This window comes from Chlorocebus sabaeus, unplaced genomic scaffold, assembly GCF_047675955.1.
Source record: "Chlorocebus sabaeus isolate Y175 unplaced genomic scaffold, mChlSab1.0.hap1 unalloc_scaffold_397, whole genome shotgun sequence".
NCBI lineage: Eukaryota > Metazoa > Chordata > Mammalia > Primates > Cercopithecidae > Chlorocebus > Chlorocebus sabaeus.
In genome coordinates this window covers 63,726-86,277 of record NW_027327700.1, presented here as the reverse complement: position 1 = coordinate 86,277, position 22,552 = coordinate 63,726, and the positions used below count along the sequence as shown (strand labels likewise).

Sequence of the window (22,552 nt, the reverse complement as noted above, 5' to 3'; positions counted from 1 at the left end):
TTCACCCGCGCAGCCCCGCCCTTCACCAGGCCCCACTCATCTGCATAGACACGCCTCTCGCCACGTCCCACTTCTCCCTTGCCCACTTCCCCCTCCTTCTACTGTCCACATCCTGCTGCTGGCCCCACCCCGCCCCTTTCGTCAAGCCGGCCGCGCCCCTTTTACCCGTGAGCACGCTTCTCCCCTTGCCGCCTCCTTCGGCATGTCGGCCCCGCTCCTCCCGCCCATCGCCCTCTGCACCGCCCTCCCGCCCGTCCCAGAGCAGTGGAGGCCCGCCCTTTTCATCTACAGCCTATCGCAGAGGACGTTGCCGTTCGCGCTGACCAATAGGAGTGGTGGCCGTCACAGCAAGCCCCGCCCCACGCCCTACGTCGCGTTAAGTGGGGTCCCTCGCCAGCCCCGAGCTGGTCTTACGCCATGTGGCGCTGTGGCGCGCGGAGGGGGTTGAGTTCTCTGAGGCGGCTGGGCGGCGGGTGAGGCGCTGCGGTCGGCGGCTAGAAGTGCTCGGCGTGCTGGCTCCCGGGAGAGGAAGGTCCAGGGCGGGCCGGAGACGTAGGGGTCCCTGCGCCCAAGCCTTGCAGCTCCCCGCACTGTGGGCGCCCCGCACCCCGAGGCCCTGCCGGGGCCTTCCTTGGGCTCCCACATCCGGGGTTCTGAGGCCGGAGGACCCCGGGGCCGATGCCCCGGGCTGGGGGCCGGGTCTGCCCGTGGCGCTCCCGGCAGGGCCCTCCTTTGGAGTGGGCTTTAATGGGGGTAGTAAATGGGGCCGGCAGTTGCGGTTCTCGCTGGTGTCTTTGCTCCTAGTTCATTTTTGTTGGAGGCTGAGTCCTTAAGAGACCCGAGGCGCCCACAGCCCACTCTTAAAGTCCGGCTGTGTTCAGAGAACTGAAGCCTCCCGGAATTTAACTTTTTTTGGTTTTTTAACGACTCAGTTTATGGGGGAAAAAATTGACGAAGCGGTTTAGTGCTCATGGTAATCCACGAGCCCGTATTTAATGTAACAGTTCAGCGCTGCCGGCCCAGGCCGGGGGGAGACACGGGGCGTCCGTGGCGTGAGTTTGGCAGCAGGTTACTGGAAAGTTCGGGGGAGACCCTGGCCTTACCGCTCATGGGTTTCCTATCATGTCCTTGCTCATAAGTAACTTCTTAAAATGCGTCTCTGTCCCATAATTCTGAAATTTGCTAAATCAGTAAGCAAATGTTGACTACAGCATATCTTCATAATGTTGACAGTGACCGAATAGGTGTTTTCTTTTCCCCTGTATATATCTTTAAAATATTTTGGTGGGATATATTAATGTAGAAAAGCCCGTAAGACATATAGTACAATTTGAGAAAATAAAGTGTTTTTTTTTTTTTTTTTTTTTTTTTTTTGAAGAGACGGGATCTTGCTCTGTTGCCCAGGCTGGTTTTGAACTCCTGGGCTCAAGTGATCCCCCTCCTCAGCCTCTCACATTGCTGGGCTTACAGGCGTAAGCCATCTCATCCAGGTGAGAATAATTAGAAAATAAGTAGGTTGGGCGCGGTGGCTCACGCCGGTAACCGCAGCATGTTGAGAGGCCAAGGCGGGCGGACCACTTGAAGTCAGGAGTTTAAGACCAGCCTGGCCAACATGGTGAAACCGCGTCCCTACTAAAAATACAAAAATTAGCTGGGCGTGGTGGTGAGCACTTGTCGTCCCAGCCACTCAGGAGGCTGAGGCAGGAGAATTGCTTGAACCCAGGAGGTGGAGGTTGCAGTGAGCCGAGATTGCACCACTGCACTCTAGCCTGGGCAACAGAGCAAGACTCTTGTCTCAAAAGAAAAAAAAAAAAGTGTCCGCATGACCAAGCTGAAGATTTCCCCTAACTGCTCATAACCCTCTCCCTCCCGCTTAGATTAGCACTATCATACAGAAATGTCCTTGCTTTTTAAAAATATTTTACCATCTCTATGCATTCTGACAGTATCTTGTTACCTGTTTGAATAATACCTGTTTAGGATAATACTGTATTGTGTGTATCTTTTGTTTAACATTATGTGACCTTCATCTTTGTTATATGCAGTTGTAGGCACTTTTGTTGGTTAGTTTTTTTTTTTAATTGAATGATTAGTCTGCAGTTTATCCATTCGCTGTCGTTACACCTCCAGGTGAGTTGAGTTTGGGACTATCAGAGTTTGTGCTGACAATCTTGTCTGTGAGTGCTGGTGCAGCAGTGTAAGGTGTGGAGGATGTAGACCAAGAGGTGAACGGATTTCCAGTATTCAGATTTTTTTTTTTTTTTTTTTTTGACGCCCAGGCTGGAGTGTAGTGGCGTGATCTCGGCCCACTGCAACCTCTGCTTCCCGGTTTCAACGATTCTCCTGCCTCAGCCTCCCAAGTATCTGGGACTACAGGCACCTGCCACCACGCCTGGCTAATTTTTGTATTTTTAGTAGAGACTGGGTTTCACCATATTGGCCAGGCTGTTCTGGAACTCTTCGGCTTCCCAAAGTGCTGGGATTACAGGTGTGAGCCACCATGCCCTGCCTGCTTAGCTTTCTAAAGAATGCCAAGTGTTTTTCCAAAGTTGTTCCACTTTGTACTCCCTGTGGGACAGGTAGCAGTGTATGTAGCAGTATGAGAGCAGTATGACTAGCAGTGTGTGAGAGCTCCTGGTAATATTAGGCTTTTTAAAAAGTTTTCACCAATTCGGTAGGCATGTAATGGGATTTAACTGTAGTGTGAATTTCTTCCAATATTTTGAAGGCTTGTGAGGATTCTGTGAGGAAAAGAAGCCCTTTTGTTTAAGAGTTTCTTAAGGGGAATTTAAACCATAATTGTATTATAGTTATTTTTGAACATGTATAAAGAAAAGGTTTCCAACACTGAAGCTTTAGGTAAGATAAAAGGTCATTAAAATGGGAAGGGTCTTACCAGAAATTAGTTTTCTGGAATGTGCAAGATTTTGGAAGATGCAGTATTTAATTTTTATCTAATTAATGATCTTTATCATGTAAGAGTATTTTCACTATGTGGCTGAATAATGTTAGCCAGATAATTTTCCTGCAGCTCATCTAACTTAGATGACCTTTAGTCTAGACATGCACACCACAGAGCGTGGCGATGGAACAGTAACCGGGCTTGTGAGAGGGCTCTACAGTATCAACTAGGAGACAAGATCCACGGATTCACCATAAACCAGGTATGGGTCCTTCTCGGCACCTCCTCATAAATCCACATACATTGCAGGTGTGGTTTCTGGCATAGGTACGGGCCCTTTAGGGTGGAGACTAGCCTTGTCCTCGTGTCCCAAGGCCCTGGCCCAGCTCCTGTTGCATGATGGCTACTCGGCTGAACAAAGCTTGTGAGAGAAATGACCCCCGGTCCCTTCCTGGAATCCCGCGAAGCCTGATTCTTGTCAGATTTGAGAGAGTAACACTTCCAGCTGGGTCTGTCATCAGACACACTCAGGTTTCTGCAGCCAAACCTGATGATTCGCTGAGTGTGAGCACGAAGACTCAGTGCCCTGATCTGTTCAGTCAGGTTTTGCCATCAAATAGTTTGCTCTAAACTTCTGCAGAATCTTTCAGTTTTCTGAGCCTTTTGGGTTTCAAAATTATAAAGAAGAAATTGTGGACTTATACTTACTTGGGTTTATATTAAAATGGATTCATTTTTGTTTTGTTATTTGCTTAAGTCTTTTCCTTTTTTTTTTTTTTTTTTTTTTTTTTTTAGCATAGTAACTAAAAATGACCACACTTCACATATTTGGCCAGCTGTTGGCTCTGTGCTATGCTTGATGTTGTAGCAAATTTAAAAAACAACTTACCATCTAGAAGACTGATGCAGCTGTGACTGGAAGCACATGGTGGATGCCATGCGGAGGGCCAAGGACAAGGGTGGGAGCTGCTGCTGCTGCTGCTGCTGCTGCTGGGGGGAAAGGGAAGAGCTCCTGGAGAGGGTGGTGTAAGAAAGCAGCTGCCTCTGGGCAGGGCTCCAGCAAGGGAACCAGCGCAGTGACTAGGGGGTCCCAGGCAAGGTCCAGGCATGGGAGTCCTGACAACAGACTCAGAGCATTTGTGAAATCCTGCAAAGTGAGGGCAAAGACACCTCACTCTGGGTGAGGTCCTTATTAATAGTAGCCAGTACTATAAACTCACTCCTTTATTTTTCAAATTTTATAGAAATGTACTTATTTTTGAGACTGGTACTCACCATGTCACCCAGGCTGGAGTGCAGTGGGATGATCTGGGCTCACTGCAGCCTCAAACTTCTGGGCTCAAGCGATCCTCTCACCTCAGTCTCCCAAGTAACTGGGACAAGGTGCCCCCACGCCTGGCTCATTGTGTGTGTGTGTGTGTGTGTGTGTAGGTGGAAACTTGCTTTGTTGTCTAGGCTGGTCTCAAACTCCTGGGTTCAAGTAATCCTCTTGTCTTGTGTATTAGTCTAATCTCACACTGCTATGAAGAAATACCCAAGACTGGGTAATTTATAAAGAATGACCTAAAGAGTAAAGAGGTTTAATTGACTCACAGTTCTGCATGGCTGGGGAGGCCTCAGGAAACTTACAATCGTGGTGGAAGGCACCTCTTCACAGGGTGGCAGGGAAGAGAATGACAAGTGAAGGGGAAAGCCCCTTATAAAACTGTCAGATCTCGTGAGAGCGTACTCACTGTCACGAGAATAATATGGGGGGAACCGCTCTCATGATTCAATCACCTCCTACCAGGTCCCTCCCACAACATGTGGGGATTATGGGAACTACAATTCAAGATGAGATTTGGGTGGGGACGCAGCCAAACCATATCACCTTGGTTTTCCAAAGTGCTGGGATTAAAGGTGTGAGCCACTGTGTCCAGCCATAGAAACTTATGATAAGTCATGTTTCTTGTTTGAGAAATAGCTACCATGAGCGCTATTATTATTAAAGCTATATATTGTTAGAAAGCAGACATCTCACTGTATCTGCTGATTTTAAATGCATTGATCATCTGTTACAAAGTACGGTAAGCTTGGAAACGAGTAATTTAACAGCGGTAGATGATGCAGGTCGTAGTGGGCCACTTATGCATGGCGGTTGGATGGCAGGCTCCCTAGATTGGGCTGAGGAGACCCGAGGTCTCACCTCTGCCAGCGACTTGCTGTGTGTGCTTGGCCAGGTGACTCATGGCACCCGGACGGAGTGGGTGGCAAGTGTTGTGATCACAGGGACGTGGTATGTGATTGAGGGAGAGGGCCGGCTGGCATGACTGAAAGAGAAGACAGTTTCTTTCATACCGAAAAGTATGGACACTTACCAGGAGGCTTACCTAAAGTAAGGTCGGGGGCCAGAGTATGGAGCCACTGCCTCATCTCAAGAATAGCTACAACTTACTGTCCTAGGACAAAGGGGAAATGAGGCTTGAGACTCAATAATTTTAGTAGAAATCTGTTATATTTTACAATTTCACTTTTCATTTGTACCCAGCTAGTGATTATACTCTGTATCCATTTTCCACACAAAATCCCAAGGACCTTCAGAATCTCCTCTCGGTGTATTTGGACGCCACCTTTTTCCCATGTTTACACGAGCTGGATTTCTGGTATGTCATGAGTGATTAACTAGTTGATGCAGACTTTAGTATTTGAGTCACTGTCAGCTTATAATTATTTGTCCTCAGGCAGGAAGGATGGCGGCTGGAACACGAGAATCCTAGCGACCCCAGACACCCTTGGTCTTTAAAGGAGTCGTCTTTAGTGAGATGAAGGGAGGGTTTGTAAGTTTTCTTTCTTTTTAATGTTGTGTTCAGCTTACCTTACCCATGTACAGAACCATGATACAGACACATCTGGAAGGTGGTTGATTTTTATATAATATTCTCATTATAGGTGACATGTTCTTGGATTAGCTAGGTCAGTGCTGTGAGCAGAAGCCAGGGGATTAGCAGGGCCAGGATGCTGTCTCAGACCATGTCTGACGACCCCCGTGTATGATCTGCAGCGAGAGAAAAGCTCTTTTCATACCACTATCAACACATTGTCTTTTTCACTCATTCTTGCCGAAGTACATGGTGTACTTTCTAGAGGCTGCGTGGCGAGGTGTGTGACACGCACCAAGCTGCATACAGAGCAGATGGGGGAGTCCAGCTTCACCTCTGACCCAGACACTACAGAGGTTTGCAAAAAAGGCAACACAGCATCACTCTAAGTAGTCAGTTTTTTACTTTGTTATGAGAAATATTTTTCAAACATATTTATATTATCATGTAATGATGGCTTACCTTAATGCATAAGTAGTTTTTAAATGTCTCAGCTTTAATTTAGAATATAGAAAAATTATATAAACACACACAGGCACCTACACAGGCAAAAAAGCCCACATAATCAAAAGCTGCTTGGGTCCTCATTAAAACCCATTTATGCCTCGTGTTCCATTATTGGAATCCTAAGCTTGTGGGAGTTATTTATATCCTACAGCTCAAGGTCATTGCCAAGGTCTGAATTTTTACCAAAAAAATTGCAACCTCAGGCATAAATTGGTTAATTTTTCAGAGTGTAAAGGAGCCTTGAGACCATTTTGGATTAAGAGCTGCTGTCCTGGGCCCGTGTCTTCATGTCCCCTTGTGACTTTGACAACCTGCCTGTGCTGGTGTCCCTGGGGCTTGTGGGTGGCCTGCTCTCTGACTCCCGTAGCCCCCCTCAGCTGGTGAACTATTTCTTACCTTTCATTCTCAATTTGGTGGTCTTTTCTTCCAAGGAGCCTTCTTAAAACTCAAGTTAGGGTGAGAGCTTCTCCCCACTTCCCTCCTGGCTGGTGGGCAGACCTGGTGATCCCTCCAATTTGCAACACACATCAAAAAGTCCATTGTTCTCAATCCTTGGGTCCTGTGCATGGGTGATGAGTGATTGAATACGGTGTTAAACAATGCCTGCAGGGGTGTCTTTTTTTTTTTTTTTGTTACCATTAGAACAGTTTTATTTGCAAAGTATTACAGGCATATGCACCAGAATGTGATCAATTGGCTATATTGTAAGTAATGTATGTGTGTATTATTTTAAATGTATATATTCTTATTTATTTCACATTTCAAGACAGACAATGAGAGGATATTCCCCCAGCACCTTCAAAATAGACTTCTTCCCGACCACACGTACTCAGTGGTCTCCAGGGGTGACCCACTGTGCATCCCGGAGCTTATGTGGGAGAAGCTTAAGCAATTTCATACCACTCACTATCACCCAAGCAATGCTAGGTAATATTTTGTTGGAAAAGTTTGATGGTGGATTGTGGAAAGTTAACTTGTGTGTGTTCTTCCAATTTCATGACATGGCGTCTCTCACATTTAGCAATGCTTAGCTTCGAGCCTCTCCTTGGCATGGAGAAGTGTTCTTCCGATAGTGGATGCAGTCACAGAACCTTCATCACATCCTCACTTTCTGATCTATCGCTTGTTTCTTATGTCACTAGTATAAGGTCATTATAGTAATAATATAGTTATACGTATCCTATAAAACACTAATAATTTACATATAAATGCTAATGTAAAAACATATTTGCAAGGTTAGTTTATATAAAAACAATTATGAAAACTTTCAAGTATACAGAAAAGTAGACTAGGATAATGAGCCCCTAAACACTTATCACATAATAGATATCCTTTTCCTTGTGAAGTTTTTGGAAGTAAATTATAAATGTCATCATTTACCACTAAATATTTGAATTTGTGACCTGAAAACATGATTTTTTCTTACATGAGCTATTGCCATTTTCAGTTTTAATAGAATAAAACATACTTTCATAAAACTGCCTATTTCTTATTCCATATTCACATTTTCTAGTTGGCTCCAAAGTGTTTGCTGCACAGGGTCCCACAGATCACACCTGGTCAGCCCGGGTCTCTCCTGGGCACCCTCTCGGGGACGGCAGAGAAGTGTGCAGGCCGGGTTTCCTCCAGGCGCTCTCACTTTCCAGGTGTCCTGGCTGCTCCTGTGTGGTGTTGGGTGCCATGTTCCTGTGTTTCCTGAGAACTGGAACTTAGATCCAAAGCCTTAGTTTGAGTCAGGCTGCGCCTTTTTAAGCAGAGTCCCTCGTGGGGAGTTCTGCATTGATGGCCACATCCTACCATCGTGTGAGGCCTGCTTGCCTCCACCGGGGGGTCTCACACCAGCAGGGTGCATGCTGAGAGTCGGCCACTGTCTTGTGAAGATCTGCTTTCTCCCTTCAGCCACAGACCATCTGGTGCACTTGAGTTTCTGGTGTCCTGTGATAATTCCTCATCAACCTATTAATGGTTTTCATATTCATTGAGGATTATTGCCTGAATCATTTATTAGAGTTTGTGAAGTTTTCAAATTCTGTAATTCTTCATTCGTTTGCTGGACTTCTTCAAAGAAGAGCTCCACATCAGCTGGGGCTCTTGGGTTATCTTGAAATATGGTTCTGTGGAAAAGGCAGGGGCGGCTGCTCTCCCTGGGAAGTCCAGTTTGAGGAGGAGGGGTGGTGCAGGAACTACCTCTAATGTTGACAGAAGAAGCTGTCTTTTTTTTTTTAAAGACAGGGTCTGGTTCTGTCCCCCAGGCTGGACTACAATAGCATGGTCTTAGCTTACTGCAGCCTCAGCCTCCTGGGCCACCTCAGCCACCTGAGTAGCTGGGACTACAGATGTGCACCCCCATGCCCAGCTAGTGCTAATGTTTTTTGTAGAGACAGAGTCTCGCCGTGGTGCCCAGGCTGGTCTCGATCTCCTGAGTTCAAACAGTCTGCCCACCTTGACCTCCCAAAGTGCTGGGATTACAGGTGTGAGCCACTGCACCCAACATGGAGAAAAGAGTTCTTTCTTTTCTTCTTTTTTTCCCCCCAGTCGTCTTTGTTTTGTTTTTTAGTACCACTGTGACCTCACAAATATTTCTGTATATGTATATATTTGAGACCATGTGATCAGATGGAATTTATTTATTTTTATGCCGACATTTGCCACAGCTGTTGGCCCATTTTGGTCTCACTTCTTTGGTTTGTATGCCCCCATCCCCACCTCCCTAACGCAGGCACAGCCAGGCCTTCCTCCTCCAGAGGCTCAACTGTCTGTTTCCCAGGGAGCTCTGATTTCTGTGGCTAGTGGGGAAGGGCCTTTGGAGAGTAGCATCGGGACACTAGGGGTGGTGATTGCTCCTGGATTCTCTCAACCCCGAGAGTGTAAAATTTGTTTCTAAATTCTAGAATGAGAAATTTCTGAAGGTTCTTTAAGATACTAGTTCCCCAAACCTTAACCATAGCTCAGACAACATAGTAAAGAAAAAGATAAATTCTGTCATTGTAACCTTTTTCTTCTGGTTGAATAAATGTGTTATCTTTATTAACATGTATAACCTTGAACTTGTTGCCAAAAATTGACTTTTGTGAAATTGTCAGTTGGATTACTCTATTACTGTACCTAGGGTTATAAAGTATTTTAACAAATACTTCGTTTGGTTTTTGTCACATCTCTAGATGAAGTTTAAAATGAAAGATCAATTTCTGGCTAGGTGTGTTGGCTCATGCCTGCAAATTCAAGCACTTTGGGAGGCTAAGATGGGAGAATTGCTTGAGGCCAGGAGTTTGAGACCAGCAAGAGTAACCGTGAGAACCCATCTCTAAAACTTAAAAATTAGCCCACTGGGCATGGTAGCTCAAACCTGTAATTCTAGCACTTTGGGAGGCCGAGGCGGGGAGATCACCTGAGGTCAGGAGTTCAAGACCAGCCTAACCAACGTGGTGAAACCCTATCTCTACTAAAAGTACAAAAATTAGCTGGGTGTGGTGGCAGGCGCCTGTAGTCCCAGCGACTCAGGAGGCTGAGGCAGGAGAATGCTGTGAACCCGGGAGGAGGAGCTTGCAGTGAGTGGAGATGGCGCCATCGCACTCCAGCCTGGGCGATAGAGCGAGACACTGTCTCAAAAAAAAAAAAAAAAAAAAAGCTGGACATGATACACAAGGTGACCCCAGGAGACTCCTGTGCAGAGTAGAAACACACCCCAGCACTAAACTCAGTCCCTGAAGTCCCTGTGGGATTCTCCCCACCCCCCACCCCTGGGTCCACCTGTACCCACCTGGAAAGAACAGTGACACCGCCCCACAGCAGGAGCACCATCAGCGGCCGCAGCACCCCAGGTAGCTGGGCCACCCCCAGGGTTTCACAGGTGGAGAGGGAGCCTGGGAACGTGCATTTCTAGCAATTTCCAGGTGATGGGGCACCACACTTTTAAAAATACACAATACTAGGTCTTGAAAGGACTTCTATTCACTTGCACGTTGGTGGGATGGAGCCCTACATTGCAAAGGGCTTTTCTTCACGTGTCCTCCTTGAGCTCAGGGGCTGGCAGCACTTGGTGGGACCTAGTAGGGCGTCCCTTGCTGACTGCACACCCACAGCTAGAGCCCAGGCCCGGATTATTCTCACAGGAATCCCGCAGAGCTCCTGACACCTCCCTGGAGGTATGAGAAAGCTGAGGCTCTGAGGGGGATAAACTGATTACTGGAAGGTAACGACCTTAGTGAAGTGGTGAAGCTACAGGGTAAACCCTAGTTTTATTTCCTTTTAACTTTCAAGACTTCCTGATTTCCTCTATTATGATACCTGTGCCTTAGAGTCACCAATGGGAACTTGAAGGAAAATAATGCCTGCTGAGGCCAGATGCTCATTTAATTGCCTGGGGGTGGAGCCTGTTTGGTTCTAAGCCCTCCCTCTGAACTTCTGAATGGTGAGGACTGCAAATCAGCTGCCTCCTGCTGGGCCCTGCAGGGTGAAACCTGATGAAGCCCCAGGAACATTCAGTGAGGGGTTAGGAGGGAGGAGAACACGGGTGGATGAAAAGCAAGAAGGAAATGCACCAGCATTCACTGGCAGGCTCTGTCACCCACAGGACAGGGATAAAGACGTGCACACCTGCAGTGCGGACTTTCACAGCCTGGCAATGAGGGCTTTCAGCCTCACAGGTAAATGTCACCTGTTTCACCACCTCCTTAGGGCTGTTCTAGGGCCCCGGCACACAGCCATTTGGGACAAAGGGCAGTTTCAGTGTCTTTCACTCCACGCTCAAGCTACAGATTGTCCTTATAGCTCAGGTATCCTGGGGATAATCCATCTTGTTTTGTTTTGGTTTTGGGAGCCCAACCCAAGAATCAAATAACTTTCCTAAGGATTTCCAGGAGAAAACATCTTCCCACCAAAGAAGAACCTTACCATTTGGAAAAACACCTCCTGGTAATTTGCAAAAAAACCCAGTTTTCTGGGAAGTGATAATCTTGTCATGAGAACCAAAGATAAAGTTGGAGATAATGAGGGAGTGGTTACATAGGAAATATGTGGTCATTACTCTGATCAATTAGTAAATCACTTTCTTCATATGATATACTTTTTAACAGCTTCTTACTAAACGACAGTGCAGGTAAGAGAGTCACAAGACAGCTTCTTCCTTGAGTCAGTCATCCCCGGCCCACACCAGGGCCTAGCAAGAATGACTTAGGTCACCTGGCTTATTTCCTGGCTACTTGGAGGAGATGGATTTCCCAGTTTACAAATCTCAGCTTCCTAGGATTCTATTCTGATAAAATCTAAATTGTATTTTTTTTAAAAAAAAGGAATAGGCTGGACACGATGGCTCACGCCTGTAATCCCAGCGCTTTAGGAGGCCAAGGCAGGCAGATCACGAGGTCAGGAGATTGAGACCATCCTGGCTAACAGGGTGAAACTCCTCTCTGCTGAAAATACAAAGAAAACTGAGCCGGCCGTGGTGGCATGCGCCTGTAGTCCTAGCTACTTGGGAGGCTGAGGCAAGAGAATCGCTTGAACCCGGGAGGCGGAGGTTGTAGTGAGCCGAGATTGCGCCACTGCACTCCAGCCTGGGTAACAGAGCGAGATTCCCTCTCAAAAAAAAAAAAAAAAAAAAAAAAAAAGAATAGATGAACTCTAGTGAAATAATCTAGGTCTATCCTTTTACCTCCTCCGTTGTCTGGAGTAATAAAGCTCCCTGCCTCGCCCTCTCTCACAGCACTGAACTGCTTTTCCTGAATTTTCCCACACTGCTGATCACTCACTTGCTAATTTCGATGCATACATTCTTTTTGAGAAAGTCAGTTTGCCAACTCCTCCCACTGGTTTGTCAGAAAATGAGCTTACACTGCGCTGATCTCACTCCTGCTGCCAAACCTCCTTCTAGGGGTCTCTCCTTTGATAATGCAGGGATTATGTAGGCATGGGGAGGTGGGATACCAAGGGGGGATTCTGTCGACGGTGCTGTTCCCCCCTCCCCAGCCCCGCCGGTTCAAAGTCATCGAGCCGGGGGGCCTCTCTGACTATCTGGACTGTGCAGACCACCGTGTCTTCCGGTAGGGTCAGGGGAGGGCTTGAGATAAATCTGTAGGGCTCAACCACCAGCCACTGTCCACCTCAGGTGCCCCAAGCGCCATCTCTGCCGGGAGCTATGTGGATGCATCGGTGACAAAATGGAAAGCCTCTGGTCCTGGCGGAGCTTGTTCCAATCGGGAGAGACCCGAAAGCAAGAAACACAGTGAACAAATGCATGATGCCCAGGGGTGGATGGCCGTAAGCACTGAGGAGAAAAATAGCAAGTGGGGTGGGGGGTGTTAAGAGGGTGGAGGATGGAGATGGGCTGCCATTGACAATCGGAGAGCCTGCAGACCTGCCTGAGAGTGACGTTTGGGGAAAGAAGGAAAGGGAAGAAGGTGAGGGAGGTTAGCTAAGTGGACATCTGGGAAAGAGCTCAGGCAGCAGAGGGGCTGGGGTGGGGGCGCGCTGGCAGCCTGCTGCATTCCAGGGTCCTCTGTGTGGCTGGGACGGTGTCGGCCCTCCCCTGCCCATCCCTCAGGACCTTCGCAGGAACACTCACACGGGGACCTTCTATGTACAGGCAGCACACGCCACCCATCGCCGTGACCACACTGTCCCTCAGAGGAGCCGCTGGCCACGTGTGTCCCGTCCACATGGAGATGTACTTGAAGATTCTTTACACACTGGGTTTCAAAAACTTAAGTATGGAAAACAGTGTAAAATATTAATAACACAATAACTGTTATCAAAATAGTGGGCTGAATAGAAAATATAGTTTGTTTATTTATTTATAGATAGGGTCTCACTTTATTTATTTATTTATTTATTTATTTATTTATTTATTTATTTATAGATAGGGTCTCACTCTGTTGCCCAGGTTGGAGTGAACCGGTGCAGTCACAGCTCACTGAAGCCTCCAACTCCTGGGCTCAGGCAATCCTCCCACCTCAATGTCCCACGGGGCTGGGACTGTAGGTGTGCACCGCCACATCCGACTAATTGTTTTGTATTTTTTGTAGAGACTGGGTCTCGCCATGCTGCCCAGGCTGGCCTCAAACTCCTGGGCTCAAGTGATCCACCTGCCTTGGGCTCCCAAAGTGCTGGGATTACAGGCGTGAGTCATGGCACCCAGCGTCCCCCCCTCCGGACCTGCCTTTCTTTAATGTGGCAACTAGATCATTTAAAATTGCATATATAACACAGGCCACCCATGCAAGCCTCAATCCTGGGAGATGCTCCCGTTGGAGAAACCTTCAAGAAGCGGATCTGCTTGGATTTGCAAACGGCCCCTCTGGCCCCAGGGGGATCTGCTGTGCAGAGCTGCTCTGGACTCAGCTCTTCAATACTGCCCTTGAGTGTACTGGGCACCTCCTGACTTTCGACCAGCACAAAGCTCCTTATTAAACGCTGACAAAAATTCCTTCCATTCCAGGTGCCATAATGGATTCATTAATCTCCTATTGATAGTTTTTTGCTGGTTTTCCCACTTTTTGCTATTCTAAGCACTGCTGCGAAGACTCTCCTTTTACCCCACCTGCCTGTGTCTGCTGCAGCTCACATGCTCCGCCTTCCAGCTGTCATAGCTGAGTCCCTGGGTCTCCTCGGCGGGGTGTGTCTATGGGCACAAGGCTGCCCTGCCACATGCCCCACCCCATAACCTTCCATCTGTGGCCGCTCCTTGTGAGACCCTAAACTCACGACCTCCCCTCCTGTCCTCTCCTCTCCACAAAGCCACCCTTATCGGAGACAGTCAGTCTGCTTCCCAGTTCCCCCAAGGCGAATCCAAAGTCCTCCACTGGCCCACCCACCTCTACCGACTCCTCCCTCACCTTCCGGTCAGGTCAAACGGCCCCAACCAGAGGCTCCCCGGGCCCTTTCATAAGACAGGAGCTTTTCTTCTCAGGTCCGGCTACAGGTACATTGTACCCGCACCTCACCGCAGGAGTGAGAGCCGCAGGGGCGGAGAGGGCTTAGTTCTTTTGCCTAAAGCCTGCCCTGACTCACCGAAGGCGGTCGTTAATGTGCGCAATGATTACAGAAACACAGAAATAAGGCTGGGGGTGGTGGCTCAAGCCTGTTATCCCAGCACTTTGGGAGGCCGAGGCAGGTGGAGCGCTTGAGGTCAGGAGTTCGAGACCAACCTGACCAACATGGTGAAACCCCATCTCTACTAAAGATACAAAAAAAAAAAAAAAAAGGTGGGCATGGTGGCACATGTCTATAATCCCAACTACTTGGGAGACTGGGACAGGAAAATCACTTGAACCCGGGAGGCAGAGGTTGCAGTGAGCCCAGATCAAGCCACTGCACTCCAGGCTGGGCAACAGAGCGAGACTCCATCTCAACGTCCCCCCCCCCCCGCCCCGCCACACACAGAAACAAAATCTTAATCGTAGTAAGACACAGCTGAAAAGATATGACGGAATGACTCCCCGAGGCTACTGGATGCCACTCCTTCAATCATTTTCCATTCAGAAAACTTCAGATCAGATCATTTACCTATGTACGTTAAGACAAGGGGTCCTATATTAATGAATCTTCTCCGTCAAAATCCTGGTCAAAGTCAGAAAACAATCCCACCGGACTCCTGGGAGCATCTGATGTTGGAGAAACCTGGAGAAGTGGAGAAGCTGATCTGCAGGATTTGCAAACCGCGGCACTGCCCCCAGGGGGACCCGCAGCACCGGCGCCTCCCCGTGAGAGTCGGAGCCTCACTGAGACCCACACAGTCAGGATCTGCACCTCCAAAGGCTCCCCCAGGCGGCTCTGGGCACACGGAAGCTGGGAAGACAGCAAATGGGCCCCGGGGTTGGGGGGGCCCAGCACAGTCCAGCCTTTTCTCTTTTGCCTCCTGAAGACTTTCACTGTGGATGTGTGTTAGGGAAGGGGGGAGTGAAGAAAGAGACAGGGAGAGAAGATAGAGACTGAGTGATGCCTCCATTCTGCAGAGAAAAACACCGAGGCCCTATCTCAGCACTCGAGACAGTGGGGCCACGGCGGGACTTATTAAGTCTCTGCCTCTCAGTGCTCTGATCTGCCATGTGTCTGGCTGCCTCTTCCATCCTGACAAACACAATGACTGTAATTCCAAAGTACTGGGAGTTGGGGGTGAAGATGCAGAGAACGGAGGAGTGGGGAGGGAAACGGCAGCCTCTGGGCAGCTACTCTCTAATAAACACAAACACAACACCAGAAAGGGCTTGTAGAAAAGAAACATAAAATGCAACCCAACTACTGACACATGGCCATCTGTTCCATATTCACCCGCACGTTCTTAACAGAAACGCAACTGTGAACATGCAATCTGGTATCCTGACATTTGCCCTGACCAGGTTGTTACCGCATCTTCATCTTTCTAATTTTAATTGCTTCTGACGGCCCATCCGACTGGTCGAGCTTATTTAAAGAGCCCTGATTCTCCCTGATAAAAGGTTGGAGTCCTGTATCAAAAGCTTTTAGTTTTCTGTAACCAAGGGGGAAAACATGCTTCTTTTGAAAGATGACAAAATGTCTAGCTTCGAAGGGTCATCCGAGTATGGCACAGAAGGTGGTCTGCATTCATAGAAAATGATGCCATCATATAAATCTCCCACTGTGTGACGGGGTGACACCATCACACATCATCTGCCTCCCAGACCCAGTAAGTTTTGCAAAATTAATTACTGCACTTTACACTGAAAAGATCCCATCAAAGAATGTGTGTGCACAGGATGGTGAGGGGCGCCGGAGCTGTGTGAGGAGAAATGGCACTGTTCTCAGTTTCCTCTTCCATCCTACTGGGCTCTGAAGCATTGCTTCGGAGATTTTCAATTTTATCTTATAATTAAATAATATGAACTCTACTGGGGGAAGAAAAGCAGCCCATCACATTGGTATTAAGCCTTAATATCATTTTTGCCATCTTGACTCCTATCGCTATAAAAAGTCATTTTCTATTCCCCTCACAAAACCACCCAAGGAATATTGCTTCAGATACCAAAGGTGCCCATGTGGGGCTCAAGCCTGGTGTCCAATAAATATGTGTGTCATTGACCTAATGCATGTCCAGTCAATTGAAACCTCACACTTCTGACTTCGGTTTTTAGGTTGTGATCTTGAAGTCTTAACAGTTTATATGCATTGATCTGAGGATATTGGAAACTTTTGATTAGAGAAGGTTGAATTCCTCTAAAGGACTTCATGAATGAAGAAGACAGCTAGAACCCCTGGTTTCCTGCTCCTCAGTGGAGATTCCAGGCGGGAGGCAGGCAGCAAACGCTTGTGTTCCTGTCAAGCGCCAGGCGTGGTGCTGGGCACGGGATGGACACCAGTGAAGACACAGCTACACGCAGCCCTGAACATCCCTGCAGCAGCCACAGGGCCTGGCCACACCAGGGAGCTCTGTGAACTCAGGGAAGCCGGTACACCTCGGGCATCCCTTGCTCATGTGTAAAGTGGGGATAAGTCAGTGCCCAGGATCACTGAGGGCCTGCCACATAACAGAGTCACTAAACGCTAGCTATTCTCACTAGGATTGGAAAGATTGAAGCTTACTACATTTCTGTGAACTTTCTATAAATACTGTATTGATGTTCACGTCACCACAGGCAAAAAGGACGCCGCTTTCGCATCCAGCCCACCCTAAGAATGCCCCTGGACTTCCCAGTACACTCAGCTCCACCAGGCACCAGGCCCTGCAGAAGCCACAACCTGTGACGAAGACAATGAGTCACTCTTGGTGTGTGGCACAGCGTGATGTGGCGGTGGGTACTTAGTCATGGTCAGTCCGCGATCCAGAGCTGTGGAGCTTATTTTAGGTTGGGTGAAAATCAATTTAAGTTTCCAGATATGTCTTGGGACAACAGAAGATACCCAAAGAAGCAGGGAAAAAAAAAATAAAAAACAAAAACCCACAGCCTGAGACAGAAGATACCCAAAGAAGAAGGAAAAAAAAAAAAAAACAAAAAAAAACAAAAAACCCAGCCTGAGAAATACTTTCTTCATTCAAGGCCTGGGGAGTCAGGAATACAGGAAAGATATTTTCAATTTTATATTATAATTAAATAATATGAACTCTACTGGGAGAAGAAAAGCAGCCCATCGCGTTGGTATTAAGCCTTAATATCATTTTTGCCACCTTGACTCCTATCGCTATAAAAAGTTATTTTCTGTTCCCCTTACAAAACCACCCAAAGAATATCTGTGTAATTTTGAGCAAGTTGGGTTTTGCTCACTTTTGAGCATTAACTAGAATAAGGAGCTCCACCAAGAAAGGCCCCTGAAAAGCATGGTGGAGGCCTGACATGACGGCTCAGGTCTGTAATTCCAGCTCTTTGGGAGGCCAAGGCAGGAGGCTCACTAGAGGAGGCCAGGAGTTCAAGACCAGTCTCAGCAGCATAGTGAGATCCTGTCTCTACAAATAATAATAACAATTAGCCGGTCATGATGCTGCATTCCTGTCTTCCCTGCTACTCAGAAGGCTGAGGCAGGAGGATCACTTGAGCCCAGGAGTTTGAGGCTGCAGTGAGCTGTAACGGCACCACTACACTCCAGCCTGGGTGACAGAGCCAGACATAAGTACTCTTCGTGGTCTAAGGGAGAGTACAATATTTGGAATTAGGATCTGTTTTGCTCCTACCACAATCGCGTATGCACCTCACTCCCTTACCTAAGTTATTTTTCTTTGTGAGTCTTTCTCCCCACTTCCAAAATGAGGGCATGCCTCTCTTGGGACCATGTATCTAGGCTTGGAGATAAGAATTGTAAAGCTCCTAGTATACAAAATATTTTCAACAAATGGTAGCTATGGTCATTTTAATATATTGAATTGTACCATAATTTCACATCTGACAGATAATTCCCCTGAAATTGATACTTGAATGTGAATGTGTTCTCTGACCTCCAGCTACAGGCAATAGTCTTCTATGTCAGGGAAAATCAAGTACTAATATAGAATCAGAATAAAATGGCAAAAAGAATGGGGGCACAACAGATAAATTCTCGAGGAATAACTTACTTAAAGGATTTGTAAATCTGTGGCAGCTAAGACCAGGCCCTCTAAGCACATCTGGAGGTGAACTTCCTTAAAAGAAATGGGTCCAAATGCTCCAACAGGTTCAAGATCATACCTCGGAAGGGTAAAGCTCTTTACAGAGTTTACAAAAAAATTGTGACTTCGGCTCTGCCAGGGAAAGAAAGCCCAGGCGACCCGCCATGGCGGGCTTTCCCAGGGACAGCCCAGGTGTGACCCACGTGGGCTCAAGGCCACCGTATTTGATGCCATCTGCAGAGCTGAGAGCAGCTGTCTCCCATTAACCCGAGGCTGTACCAACCAAGCCACGTTCCCACATAATACTGGTTTCCAAAGTACCTTTTTCCCCAGAAGAGAAGAGGCGTGGACTTACTAACCTCCAATATGTGTAACTCCTCCCAGGTGGCAAAACCAGGGCAACAGAGAACACGGAGATTCTGCCAATGTATCCTAATTTCACGTACCTGTACACAAACTCCCAAGCATTTTAGCAAGCTTTTGGACATGGAGCTCAAAAGAATGACCCATAAATACTTTCCAATACATACAGCATCTTAATGTGTTTTTCTTTCTTTTTTATTTTTTGTAGACACAGAGTCTCATGATGTTGTCCAGGCTGCTCTGGAACTCCTGGGCTCAAGCGACCCTCCTGCCTCAGCCTCCGAAAGCACTGGGATGACAAGCATGAGCCACTGTGCAGGACCCACAGCACTTAAATTCCAAAATCACCTTGAAACCCTGACCTTCCACCTGCCCTGGTGGCTTCCAGAGGTCAGTTCCTCTTCCCGTGCCGAAGGTTTCTTGTCTTTCGCGGCCCAGGTAAGGTCACTCCAGGTGCTCCCTCTGCTTCTGAAGGCCTTTGACTGAGAAGCCACTCTGGGTCCTATTAGGACCCCAAGGCGGCTCCATTCGTACTCGCACATCTCCCGGCCGGTTTAAGTCACGCTGGCCAGGCTATTTCCACTTCACTCTCCTAATTTCTCCAATCCCATCCTCTGCTGCATCACCTTTTCTTTCTCTGAGAACCCAACCCTGCAGGAGGAACGCTGATGCTGGGGTCCTTTAACTAGAACGCTAACGCCAGAGCACTTCCCCGGGCGCTGGGGGGCGGGCTGCCGGGCGGGGCCTGGCGCTGCCACCGGGGTGTCCCGCGGGGGCGGGGGCGCTGGGCCTAGGGAGGCTGCGCTGCTGGCTCGGGGAGCGCGCTGCGTACTGATGTCAGGGCCAGGGCGCATGGAGACGACGGGCCGGGCATCACGTAGGCGCTCGCGGCGGGCGGGGCGGCGCTGACAGCGCTCCAACATGCAGCACCCGTGCCGCCCCGCGCGCTCAAGGGCGAAGGGAAGGTCACCGGGACCGAGGGCGGGGGCCCATTCCCGCTCCATCCTTGTGCAGTGCGCGGTCCCGAAACGGGAGGAAATCCGCCATCCGCGCCTTTCCACGCATCTGCGGCAGGAGGAACCGGGAAAATAAAAATCAAAACCCAGCTCCGGGCGCGTCGCGTCTCCAGCCCGCGCTATCACTAAGGCTCCCAGGTGGCGTTCGCCTGGGAAGCGCCGATCTACCCGCCAGGGGCTGCGCGGCCTGGGGCGCTCCACCATCCGGGCACCGGCGCCCTCACGTGCACCCGGGGCCTGGGGCGCGCAGTCTCCACCACCTCCGGCTCTTCAATGTTAAATGTCCTCCTGGCGCGCCCGCGTCGTGGACCCAGACTCGGGTCCCTCCTGGAGAGCCGCTTCCACATTGCAGGGCAGGGGAAACCCAGAGCCCGCGCCGCGGCGCCGCTGACGTCCCGGAGTCCCCGCTTCCTGGTCCTTCTCGTCCGCGGAGGTCTGCGGGGAGGGCCTGGGACCCATTTTAGTTTTCGGTTTTCTCACGAGCCGAAAGGCAACAGCACATGCGAGCGCAGGAAACCCATTTTTAAAATCTCCCAGCGGAAACGCGAGGGGCTGCCGGACCGCCTCGGAGACGCCAGGCGGGAACCCAGAGCACTCCCTCCGCGTCCCGCATTGCAGCAGCCAGGACCCCGCCCACGCCGCGCGGGGCACGAGGCGACAGGAGGCGCGCGGGGACCTGGCCGTTTCTTCCTCGACATGCTGGGGGGCGGCGTGGGGCAGAGTTGAAGGGCGGGGGGCCACTTAGGAAGTGATCGCGCTGTACCCACGCTTCGGAGGGGAAGCCCGGCCGGGTCCTACAGCTCAGAGGCAGAACGACTCCCGAGGGTCCTCCAGGCGACCCCCTCTGTCAGGCTCAATTTAAAACATAAACCGGAGGGGGTGGAAAGCTCACTATCTTCCGGATGGAGGTTCCTATCGCCATGTCCCTTCCTCCTCCGCCCCACCCGGCAAGGACCCGGGGGCTGCCTTGCTGGCTCACGCCGCCCCGCAGGTACCCCTGCCGCTGCCGGGCACGGGCTTCTCCCCAGTTCTCCCCATCGCTTCCCCGCTCTTCTCCCTGGTTCTTCCCATCGCTCCTCCACCTTTCCCCGCGTCCTCCCATCGCTTCCCCCCTCTTCTGCCCCATCCCCCAAATCCCCTTCGCCTTGTTCTCCTCGGCTCCGTCCGCCCCTCCCTCGCCGCCGGGAGGGAGGTGCGCACCTTGAGCATCCTCGCCTCTGGTCAGCACGCCGACTGCCTTGCCGGCCCCGGAGAGGTGCTCCAGGAACTTCCGCAAGGAGCCCTTAGGGGCCTGGGAGTCGTCAGTGTCCATGGCGAGGAGGTCGAGGGGAGCCGCTAGTCCCGGTGCGCAGTAGGCAATGTGGACCCTGCCCGCGCGCGCAGGAGTCGGAACTGCTGCCCCGCCCCGCCCCAGGGCCAATGGGCGGTGACGGGCGGGGCCCGAGCGCACGGGAGGGGCTGCGGGAGCGGGGGCGTGGCTAGGTGCAGGGAAAGGGGCAGGTGCGGGCGGGGTGCGGGAGTGGGCAGGAGCACCTACGCCGGGGTCGTCGTAGGTGGGGGCCGTGCTAGCGGTGAGGTGGGCCGCAGACGTGGGGATAGCGCCACAGGTAGGCGGGGTCCCTAGGGGTGGGGCCGCGTCTCTGGTGCTCGAGACTCGCGGGTGGGCTGGAAGGCTCTGGTTGGGGACTTCAGGGATACCCGGAGTGCCACAGGTGGGGGCAGGGGCAGCGTCCGGGGGAGGGGAGACCACAGGGGGGCGGGGGTCACATCGTTTGGGGGGCGCGCCAGGGTGGGGCGGGATAGAACGCGGGGAGCATCTCCCGGGCCGGGTGAGGGAGACCTTGAGTGGGCGCGAACGTCTGGGCGGGGGGAAGCCCTGCACTTGCGGGGAGCGCCGATGGCGGGGCGGGGTGGAATTGGGGCGTGGAGACCCCACCTGGATGCGGAAGTTCGCAGCAGGCCCGGCCGCTCCGGCGGTTGTTGGCGCAGAGCCCCGCTGCGCGCACAGCTTCTAGTTGCCGGCAGGATTCCTCCTGGGGCTGCGCTGGGAGCCTCCGGGCGTGGCTTCCTCGACCTTCGCCCCCAGGTATTCTCTGTAGTCTGAGGTCGGGAAGGACGAACGGAGAGTAGATCCTCCAGGTGGTGGGAAAAACTGAGCGCGGCGGGCTTAGCTATGACGAAGCTGCGATTTCCCGGGCCCACGGGGGCTGTGGCGTCCACTCGGTTCCTGCTAATCCCACTGTATTATAAGGTGGGGAGAGTCAGCTTGCATAGTGAAACCAAAGAGAGCTGCGAGATGGAGAGTGAGAGTGAGAAACCAAGAGAGTGAGACACACACACACACACACACACACACACACAGAGAGAGAGAGAGAGGGAAAGAGAGGGAGAGTGAGAGAGACAGAGAGAGAGACAGAAAAAGTCAGAGAAGCAGAGACACAGAGAGACATAGAAAGATAGAGAAAGATGAGGGGAAGAGAGAAACAGAGACACACAGAGTCTTAAAAAGAGACACAGAGAGACAGAGCAACCAGGAGAGAGACACAGAGAGGGAGAAACAGAGACAATTTAAACCAAAAGAGAAAAACAGACCAGAAAAGAAAAACAACTAGTAGAGCTCGGAACTGCGAAGGTGGCATCATTCCGTTAGTCTCGGGTTTTGCTTCCTGGGTTTGTGACATGGTCAGAGTCCTTGTCTTTGATTTCCTAACACAAGTTGTTAAAGTTGGAAGTGAGTGTGAAATTGAGTTAGTCTAGCTTTATTCTTTCACGGATGAGAAGTGAATTATCTTCAGCAAGGTGGGTGCAGGCGTGGTCCCCGGGGGTCACTGTGGTGAACAGGCTGCCCTTGTGGGCAGCCAAGTTCGTCATCACTGGG

At 50.1% G+C, this 22,552-nt stretch overlaps 1 protein-coding gene and 2 long non-coding RNA genes across 3 annotated transcripts; 2 read left to right on the top strand and 1 right to left on the bottom strand.

The window, feature by feature from the left end:
* Nucleotides 1-167: 167 nt before the first annotated feature.
* LOC140711252 (uncharacterized) lies at nucleotides 168-9,400 on the top strand. The gene is made up of 2 exons (XR_012092416.1): nucleotides 168-3,164; nucleotides 3,698-9,400. It is a non-coding gene; the product is annotated as an uncharacterized lncRNA (long non-coding RNA).
* A 3,749-nt stretch (nucleotides 9,401-13,149) lies between these two features.
* Nucleotides 13,150-15,481, top strand: LOC140711253 (uncharacterized). Its single transcript, XR_012092417.1, has 2 exons — nucleotides 13,150-13,200; nucleotides 13,287-15,481. It is a non-coding gene; the product is annotated as an uncharacterized lncRNA (long non-coding RNA).
* Nucleotides 15,482-18,811: 3,330 nt separating this feature from the next.
* LOC140711249 (uncharacterized) lies at nucleotides 18,812-21,698 on the bottom strand. The gene is made up of 4 exons (XM_073014183.1): nucleotides 21,611-21,698; nucleotides 20,875-21,041; nucleotides 19,843-20,122; nucleotides 18,812-19,723 (listed from the first exon to the last, which is right to left on the bottom strand). The coding sequence occupies exons 2-4, from the start codon at nucleotides 20,984-20,986 to the stop codon at nucleotides 19,243-19,245; spliced, it is 873 nt and encodes a 290-aa protein (XP_072870284.1). The 5' UTR covers nucleotides 20,987-21,041; nucleotides 21,611-21,698; the 3' UTR covers nucleotides 18,812-19,242.
* Between the last annotated feature and the right edge of the window lie 854 nt (nucleotides 21,699-22,552).